Source organism: Cyprinus carpio, chromosome A10 (genome assembly GCF_018340385.1).
Source record: "Cyprinus carpio isolate SPL01 chromosome A10, ASM1834038v1, whole genome shotgun sequence".
In the NCBI taxonomy this organism is placed as follows: Eukaryota; Metazoa; Chordata; class Actinopteri; order Cypriniformes; family Cyprinidae; genus Cyprinus; species Cyprinus carpio.
The window spans coordinates 4,246,570-4,256,599 of record NC_056581.1 but is presented as its reverse complement, the minus strand read 5'-3'; the positions used below and the strand labels follow the sequence as shown (position 1 = coordinate 4,256,599).

The following is a 10,030-nucleotide window of genomic DNA, read 5'->3' as shown; positions in this document are numbered from 1 at the left end:
ATGAGGAAACCCAACCGAGAATCTACATTTATTAACATTAACACTCCTCTGGGACAGATGCCACTGTCATGCATGAAAAAAGTGAAAGAATAAGTAATATTTAATAATCCTAGAATTAGGTAAATGTTTTGAAAGGTATCAGTAGTGCCATAACTTTGCGTTGCGTTTGGAGCCAAGATGGCGCTACAGCTTCTCAGTTTCCACATGCATGACGTCGTTTAAAGGCGCCCGTAATTTTTCGCGCATGCGCAGGTAACTGACCTTCGCCGTGCGGCCTCGTCCTGCTGCAGACGAGGTCCTTGAGTTGTGTTGCTGCGTGAACTGTCAAACTTATTTGGGTTAGTTCTGGTGGACAAAAAGTCGCACCATGCCCGATGTGGTTGAGGTTCCGACGTTGCAGGAACTGACCGTCGAAGAGGTACGTCTGAAAGAGTGAAAACACAACCAGGTGTTAGCCTGAAGCCGCAGGAGTAACGTTAGCACTGCTAACGTTAACCTGTGAAGTTCAGTTAAATGTGTTCAGCTAGTATTACAGTGTTTGCTGGTTAGTGAAGATCAGAAAGTTACTATATCTGTGTGCGTGCGTGCGTGCGTGCGTGTGTAAGGGTAAGGGTAAGGGTAAGGGTAAGGGTAATATAATAGGTAACAAATAAAACTAACATTGACAGCCTTTGTCTTACTATAGCAGGCTTATTATAGACGCAATAGGTTATTGGGTGAAAAGGCATGCCATGCAATCCATATTATTCTGGAGATTAATATCTAATGCAATAACAAGACTTTAACATCAGACATTGTGCATTAATAGCCAAGATCTCATTAATGTCATGCATGTATTTCTTGCTGGAGAAAATAATGCTTTCTCTGAAAGGTGAATCATTTTGTGCTGCATTATACGTGCTCTCAGGACTCTGCTGTTTTCTGTGCAGGTTAATGTTTCGTCAGCCGTACTGAAGGCAGCTGCTCATCACTATGGCTCTCAATGTGACAAGGCCAACAAAGAGTTCATGCTGTGCCGCTGGGAAGAGAAAGACCCCAGAAAGTGTCTGAAAGAAGGGAGGAAAGTCAATGAGTGTGCACTCAACTTCTTCAGGTACTCAACTCTTTTAGCTGTTTGTCCTGACTTTGCTTCAGAATCTTTCAGATATGTGCTCTCTTTTATTACGAGCACATTGTACTTGTGAAGCAAAATGCACACTTACTTTTTTGTAAGCAAATTAGAAATTCCTTTAGATTTTAATTCTCAGTATTTATCGTTCTCTGATATCTCGTTGGGATCCTTTTCAAGATGCTAAATAATACACAGTAATACAGAGATTTATTGCAGTATATCGGAATGAAGTAAACTTGTGATTCTAATAACATACAACAAATTGTCGTGATGTGACTTGAAATTAATTATTTGCATAAAGAAAATAAGGGGTAATAAAAAAAATCATTGCTAATGTTTAGATGAGTCACTAGTACATGTTTTCATCACTTAGCTGTTTTTCGAGATGTTTTGCTCATCACTAGCTAAGCAAACAGGTGAATTACTGACTGTGTTGTATTTTCATATTGTCATGCATCTGCAGTGTGACTGTTGTCTGTCATGAATGGGCAAGTGTACAGAAAGATGCACTTCTAAAAATACCAAAATCTGATCATGTGGATGAGATGTTTTACCAACAACATTAACATTTTCCATGTAATAGAATCAGAATCGAAGTAAATGTAGAACACCTTTTTTTTTTTGCAGTAGAATAAATACTGTACTGACCTGCCTAATAAGCAGAGGCGACACAAGAAGTGACAAGCATTGCTGCATTTTGCCAGTAACTGTTCTGCGGTGTTGAGCCGAATAGCACCATCCATTCCTTAAAAGTCACTAAACCAAAGTCCTGCTCTTCATTTATATTAACCCTTGTGCTATGCTGAAAATCTTTAAATCTACTTTGGTATTCACAGGTTAAAAATGTTCAGCCTTTTAAAAATTACTTGTAAATCTCTTAATATTTGCTATATTATCACCAAATCTTGGATTCAAGCCTCCTTTTAATTATCACGTTAGCAGTATTTCTTTTTGGAACTGATTGATCAAAGGCCTCATTGATCTACGCTTATGCCACATAGTTTTTGAGTTAAAAAAAAAAAAAAAAAACGGAGGTGCATAAGCTCAGATCAATGAGGCCTATGATCAATCAATTCCAAAAAGAAATACAAAACCTGGAATTGAAAAAAAAAAAAAAAAAAAAGTAATCCAATATTTGTAATAAAATAGTATAATGAGACATTTATAAGCAATTTTTGTAGGTTATTTTTGAACATGAACACCGGGGAGAGTTTAACAAAGATGGGTTAAGTTCCAAAAATACAAAAAGTATCAAAAAAAAGTTTGGGAAGTTGAATAGAGTCAGTAAGACCACAACACATTGTAAGGGTTAAACTTGAAAGATTTCCAGAAAGCAGTTATACAGGAATCATTATTCAAGATATTTTACAACAAATTAAACAAAAACCCATGCTTTTTTGATTGTAAACCCCACTGTTAGCATGTAATTACATTTTTTTTTTCTAATCACATATTGTTTGACCCTCAGGCAGATAAAGGGGAACTGCGCCGAGTCCTTCACAGAGTACTGGACCTGTCTGGATTACTCTAACCTGGCTGAGCTGCGCCACTGCCGTAAACAGCAGAAGGCGTTTGATAACTGTGTGCTGGAAAAGCTGAGCTGGGAGAGGCCAGAGCTAGGAGACCTGTCCAAAGTGGGTCAATATATCCATTACTTTGTTATTTTAAAATTAGCCAATTTATATTAGAAGTGGTTTCGATGTCTTTTTGGTCTCCTGGTCCACATCCTGTACTTTAAACGTTTGACCTCTGCCACAGGTGACCAAGGTGGCGACCTCTCGGCCTCTGCCTGAAAACCCCTACCTTTCGAGACAAAGACCTGAGCCCAATCCTCCAATTGAGGCTGAGCTACAGCCATCCAAGCACGGCAGCCGTATGTTCTTCTGGAACTGGTAAAAAAGGGCCAATTGCTGTCCTATTTATATCATGTTCACCATCTCCGTGCTTCTGACCAGACGAGAGACAGTGGTGCCTGTGGATGTGCTGTAATCCTAACGTACTGTGTAGAAATGTTTATAAATTTTGTTCACTCAAAACATGTTATCGAATTAAAAAGATTTAATTTAAACTTGGCTTCAGTTTGCTTTATGTGTACTTCATATGATTTTGATTTAAGAATATTCTAGGTTCAATACAACTCAATGCATTCTATCAATGACCACAGACAATAATTTGAGATGTAATGTTGTCCTAGTGTTATAGGCCAGTTTTTCCTCAGCTGCAGGATGATTTATAATAAATTATTTTTAAGATAATTAAGTAATCTATTTCTAATTGCAATTAAAATGCTAAAAATAAGATTTAAATAATGATAGCCTAATGTATTTCTTTTTATTTTTCCTAAAAAATAATGTTTAATTGAAAAAATGTACAGTTTTGGTATACAGATTAATTTAGTATATTTAATCAACTAATAGTTATTACTGTTTCAGCTAATATTAAAGATTTTTATTTTGTATCGTCAGATATTGAATGTTTAAATGTGCATGCTTATTGCCCATATTTCACATTTATATTACCTCTGCTGCCATCTAACCCTTTAAGCTTAATAATGTAATGGCACTGTTAAATGCGATCTTTCAAAATGACAAAATTCTCTTGTTTTATTCTGTATTGTTTATTCTAGTGTGTGACGCCTTTACCTATTGACTTCCACTGAAAGTGTATTATTCCCTAAATCTGTTGGTTTATAAGCTGACAAGCGAGTTTGTTCGAATTGACAGCAATCAACAAATACCATGGAGATTAAATACAGTGCTGAATTTTGAGATCAAGCACATAGTCCAGGTACTCTACCTTCTACAGCTTGTAAGTTTTTGGTCTGTGTTTTCTGTAACTGTGTTGTGACTGTGAGAAGTGTTCATACAATCACGTATTCACCCTAAAAGCTTGTTATAAAGGTGCATTCTTTCATTCATTAACCTGGCCTTCTGTTCTGGCCAGACATCACCTCCTGTCTTAATCCAGAGGTATGGTGTGTGTGTTTCAAAACCAGATTGTGGCTGTGTAGTGTCATGGACCTTGGGCTGGAGACTCGGTCCCCTCGGGTAAAGGCCAATTTCCCCCAGAGCTCCCTCCTCACTTCCTTAGCAGCCCCTGGAGCAGGCCTGTCTGAACAACACTACAAGTTCAAAGAGTCAGTAGTGCACAGCCAGAGCAGCACAGGTCAATTGGCCCTACAGGCAACAGCACTGCTGTCTTAAGTAAATAAACCTGTGTGCAAAGCTCCATTTTGCAGCATATTTTCAAACGTTAACCTTTATGACATGCAGGTAAAAGACGCTCATTGTCCCAGTAAAGTGGTGCTGTATCATTCTCTATCAATATCGAGCATTTTCTGGGAGGTCCCACATGTGAAATTTAATCAAACTGTGGAACTAAATTTGTTCTTTTTTTCCCTCATATGTGCAAATTTAGCTCAAGAGTCGTTCTTACCCCATACAAGTCAAACGTCATTCTGGATGAAATTCATACTCTTTGAAGAACAAAAGTAAGCTGATGTCAGACTGCAGCCTGAGAGGCACTGGCGAATTTGCGTTGACATTTTCTTGGCTAGAGAAACATAACAGAGCAAGGCCAGCTTTGTGCCAGTTGAGGGATTATGGGATACGAGCCCTGCAGGTATCAGATCAAGGGAAGTATGACAAATATAAAGAGTACCAGTTAACACTGGGGCAAAACAATAAATGTAAACATATAATAACAATATTATAAAACAAAATCGCCTTAATGTTTTACAACAGGGTCATTGCTTAAATTACCAGCTCCTGGGAGAAATTTTTATGGGGTCTCCCTGGCTGAAGCTCACTGGCAATGACACTTACTACAGTAAACAGTTTTGAGATAAAGCCATAAGCTATGAGAAACTTTACTGCACATGCATGATGTGAAGCGGTGGCAGAAATATGATAAACATCTCCAATAAATAATTACATTTATTATTGCTGTTTGCAGGTTTCATTGACAGATACATTAGCAACATTGAGATACTACTATAATTTTTATTCATATTTTAAATTTGTCTTTCATTTTATATTTTCCTTTTTATATTTTTTTAAGTTAGTATTTTTTTGTTTTTTTCATTTTTATTGTTTTTTCATATATGTATATATATATATATATATATATATATATATATATATAATTTTTTTTTTTTTTTTTTTTAATTTAGTACATAAAGTTTTTTTTTTTAAGTTAACTTTGACAACCCTGCAGCAAATCCAGTCAGAATAGAGACTTGGAACCGTCACTAATTAGTTTGGACTAATAAATCTTCTCTTTGGTAAATGTAGGTGGAAACAGTAGATAAATGTTTTATATGTGACATTGATTTGACTTTTAACAGGACTGCTAAGGTCCACAGATGGCCTTGTTTCCATCCTGTAAGCATAGAACAATATAATATGTGTTTGTCCAAAAACACAGTGATAGATGTTAGAGCTCTTCATAAATGAATTTAAAACTCCACCCTTATGACCAGAGCTGTAAGAGCAAAAAGACATCCTGGCAGTCATATTTTTTGTGCTTAACCAGTGACTCACAATAGGTCAATTTCATGTCAAACATTACTGGTCATGGCTAATACAAGCATCACTAAACTGTTGCTCATACTAAGGGTTAATGATCTGATCACCTCAAATAATACAGTAACTTAAGCAGAGGTTCAAACTGAAATGTACACTTTTAGTGGACAATAAAAAATACAAATATACCTTAGGCTTTAACTGGATAGACTCAATATATATAGAAACAGACCAGCTAAAAAGTGTCCCAAAACCATTATAACACCATGAAATCAGACCAGCATGGCCAGTCTTGGATGCTTTTTGGCCTGATATTTTGTCTTAACCCATGAGTGGCTATTTTCCTTTGAACATCTATTTGTGATGCGGTTCAATTAAAGGAATAATTCTCCCAAAAATTAAAATTATTGTATGACTTGCTTCTGCAGAACACAAAAAAAGATATTTGAAGAAGACTGGGCTCCAAAAAATATCTGACCCCATTGACTTTCAATGTAAGACATTTTCCCAAATCTTCTTTTGTGTTCCACAGTCAATGGATTTTGGATTTTTGGGTGAACTATCCCTTTAAGGTCTAGCAAGTCAAGCACCATTGTTGTCATTACGCCAGAAGTGTCTAACTGCAAAATTCCCCCTAGATAGCCAAAGGTGCGGTCCGATCCACCGACTCCCGCAGGAAACGTCGACAGCAGTGGCGGTGACCTGGGCCGCTTCGCAGGTCCACACAGGGAGGCCGGAGTCTGGAGGTAGGGCCCGGGGGCTCGTGGCAGCGCTAGTTCAGACCTCAACAAAGGAAATGGAGGTCAGTGTTGGTCGACTCTGCCCCGGCGCAGGAAGCATGCTTTGGCAGCGGAAAGAAATACAATACTGGACTTTCACAAAGCAACAGCCCGCACGGGAGTCCATGGTGCTAAAACACTCAAACAAACGAGCTCATTCTCATTCCCAAACTGTCAATATTCCTATTGTTCGCTGCTGACTTTGACAGGATCAAATAAATATTTGAGGTAGCGATATGTGCACAAACGGCTTGTTGCCTGGTGTTACCTTATCGTTCAGTCATCGGGCCGCATGAACACGAGCCAGGGGATGCAATGTTATGAAGTGTGCGCTATGACCTGCTCAGAGGCCCCCCAGAACCTGGACCTGCTGCCCGTGTGATATGTTGAAACAACCTATCGATTGTGGTTTTGTCCTGGTGTACGTGGCTTGCTGTAGTTTTAACTCCTTGTTGCATCTGTTTACGACAAGGCTGCATGTTATATGTTTACCTGAGGCTTTCTCCTCGTCTCTGATCTGGCGTGTTAAGAGGCGCTTTCATGTTTCCACTTAAAATGGCCTCTCACTCAAGTGGCTTTGAACTCACATGCAGGTCTAAGTAAAATACACAGGCTGCCACAGCCTGTAGACAAGTGCTCCAGATGTCACTGTGTGTAACAATACATGTATATTGCAGGATAACGCACCACTTGATCCATACCATAAGTATAATGGACCCTGCATTTTAATGGGATTAATGTCATGTGTTTGACAGGACAGACTGATTTTACTCATTCTCACAAGCAAACTCAAATGACGGTTGGCAGAATACAAGAAACACATTGAACACCTTGACAGTCTCCACCAAAAAAAGTACTGTGACTATAAGGTACAACTGTGGAACAACTTTGAGATGCTCATACTAAGGTACCATCTGATTATCAGATTCATATAGCATGCCGTTTACATCATACTTTTAAAGTAAAAAGTACCATAGCGATGTCATGGATTTTTTCTACAGTTGATGATAATAGCATTGTAATATTTTGAAATACTTGGAATACTATATTGTGGTAATCATTCAGTACCATGGCATTTATCAAAATATCATGATATATTACCATCAATAGCATTGTACTACCATGATATTTGGATCTAGCATGTTGTACCATGGTATACTTGGAAGGACCTTAGAGTACCATGTAAATACTACAGCACAGCATGGATGTCAGTGGTAGCCTACATGCAAAGGTAATACTTTTGAGTACTTTAGTGTGTGTGTGTGTGTGTGTGTGTGTGTGTGTGAGTGAGGGACTATTGTTTGACCAAAAAGGTGTTACCATTGAAGCATGCACTAAAGAACATGGCAGTACAGATAATTATGGGGGGAAAACAAGATATTGTGGTCATGAATTAATCATTTGTTCCAACAGCTTCTTAATTTGTTGTCTTGTTTTAGGTAAATCATGGCACTAATTGGTTACCTTGTTTAAAATGAGGGAATTAATTAGTATACAGTGTCGGCACAAATTAACTAAAATGAGGGACAAATTAGGAAAACATGGCCACGATTTAACTAAAATGAGGGAATTCATTAATAAAACATTGTCATGAGTTAATAAGTCACAGGAATTATTCATTCATAGCTATGAAATCCATTTTTTCCCTGACATGTCACATGTGAAGCTCCTTATATCTAAGAAATTGGCCATTATAAGTAGTCTGGTAACTTTTAAACCACTAAAATGGTTTATCTTCAGAGCATGGATTTTACTTTGGAGATCATACCACTCTTATCATACTAGAATTTAAAAAAAAAAACTTTTTGTGGTATGTTTGAGTCATTTCAAGTTTGAAAGCTTTAGTCCCCACTCAATGTAATTCAATGGAAATGAGCAGCCAGTGCATTCTTCGAAATTTCTCCTTTTGTGATTCACAGAATAGAGAAAGTCAGATGAGTTTTTAACCACACAAGGGTGAGTAAATGATGACAGAATTTTAATTTTTAGGTGAACTGTCGCTTAAAGTGGGGTAAGATCATTAAGCACTCAACTCTAAGGAAGGATACACATTTTGCAAAATTTTGGTTAGAATGATAAAATCTTAAATATATTAATTAATGTAAAATAAACCTACTTGTGAAAGTTTAACAAGTAGAGGTGGACTTGAGTACATTTGGGAAATGTGTACAGTTAAAACACCTTAAAGAACTTGCACACATGCATATTAGCGTTCTCTTTGATCGTGGGAAATTTGAAAGGTGTGCGACTTTCCACTCCGAAGATATCGGCAAAGGTTTTCTCCAATGTAAGATTTTCATTTCACCATGTTCCTTCCACAATGAATAGCTTATTATCCTTTTATGATTGTTAAACTTAACGCATATCATTGCAAATGTTACTCTGTGCTCTTAATATAGACATGTTTTGTGAAATCATGCCATGCAAGGTCTTTGCATAATCTAGAGAAATGTGTGAGTATGTCAGAGGTACGGCTGTGATGCAGCGTATTAGCTGTACCTGAATTGGTGTCCTATTGCGACACATGTTATTTCATTGTACAGTGTTATGATAATAGGTTAAAAATCAAATTTACACACATGCTACACAAATTATATTTAAAAATTATATTTGTGATGTTTCAACTGTCTATTATTAATGGACATATTTTCTAACATGACTGTTAAAAGGATAACTTAGCATTTTGTGAAATATACAAGGAGGTAAAGTGGGTACAGTTGATACACCCATTATAGGTCACTATGTATGTAGTAACAGTTCAATCATAGAAAATAAAATGCATATTCAGAGGCTGTGAGTGTGTGTGTACTGGTATCACCTGTTATGGGGACCAAATGTCCCCACAAGTATAGTAAAACTAGTAAATTCTAACCTTATGCAAACATTTTTGTAGGTCCCCGTGAGGAAACAAGCTTATAAATCATACAGAATAATTGAAAATGTAAAAATACAGAAAGTTTTGAGTGATGGGTTTAGGGGTATAGGGTTATAGAATTTACTGGTATGTAGGGGGATAAAATGTCTACTGTCTGCACTACGCTTATGTAATGTCCCTATAATGTTAGAAATACCTGTGTGTGTGTGTGTGTGTGTGTGTGTGTGTGTGTGTGTGTGTGTGTGTGTGTGTGTGTGTGTGTGTGTGTGTGTGTGTGAGTGTGTGTGTTAAGCCTTCTACACACTGCACGATTTTAACAATCCTATAAGATCATTACTGGTCACACTGTGCGATATGGATCTAATAAACTTGGGTATGACATGCATGTAGACTGCACGATGATGATACCTACTGATTCGTAGGCGAATTTCGTAGGCTATAGAAGAATAAAACGTCATTAGCATGCGCTAGTGGTAAACAAAAGAGCATAATGAATCACACTTTGACAGTTGTAGTTTTTATGCGTTCTGAAATAAAAGGGAGAGCGGCGAAAGTGGAAGAAATAAGAGCTTGAGATAAGCAGTTTTATGTTTTAGCGCCACGTTGAGCTTATTTCATGTCACATTTTTACTGGTTGGTCAGTAAACGTGGGTCGTAACTGCAAACACACTGTGTGCTGAACATGCTGAATTTCTGACACTGCAAGAATATTATCGTAGGCTATCTTTGGTCACAAGACTGT

The 10,030-nt window shown here is 37.4% G+C and overlaps 1 protein-coding gene across 1 annotated transcript; it reads left to right on the top strand.

Annotated features, from left to right (window-relative positions):
• The first annotated feature begins 239 nt into the window (after nucleotides 1-239).
• LOC109065230 (NADH dehydrogenase [ubiquinone] 1 alpha subcomplex subunit 8-like) lies at nucleotides 240-3,179 on the top strand. Its single transcript, XM_019082231.2, has 4 exons — nucleotides 240-418; nucleotides 930-1,093; nucleotides 2,580-2,745; nucleotides 2,870-3,179. The coding sequence occupies exons 1-4, from the start codon at nucleotides 368-370 to the stop codon at nucleotides 3,005-3,007; spliced, it is 519 nt and encodes a 172-aa protein (XP_018937776.1). The 5' UTR covers nucleotides 240-367; the 3' UTR covers nucleotides 3,008-3,179.
• The last annotated feature ends 6,851 nt before the right edge of the window (nucleotides 3,180-10,030 follow it).

Excerpts from the sequence above, each read along its gene's own strand:
- LOC109065230 (XM_019082231.2), top strand. The coding sequence starts at position 368 with ATGCCCGATGTGGTTGAGGTTCCGACGTTGCAGGAACTGACCGTCGAA. Across the intron at positions 419-929 it reads AGGAACTGACCGTCGAAGAG|GTTAATGTTTCGTCAGCCGT; the intron begins GTACGTCTGAAA and ends TTTTCTGTGCAG. Across the intron at positions 2,746-2,869 it reads AGCTAGGAGACCTGTCCAAA|GTGACCAAGGTGGCGACCTC; the intron begins GTGGGTCAATAT and ends CCTCTGCCACAG.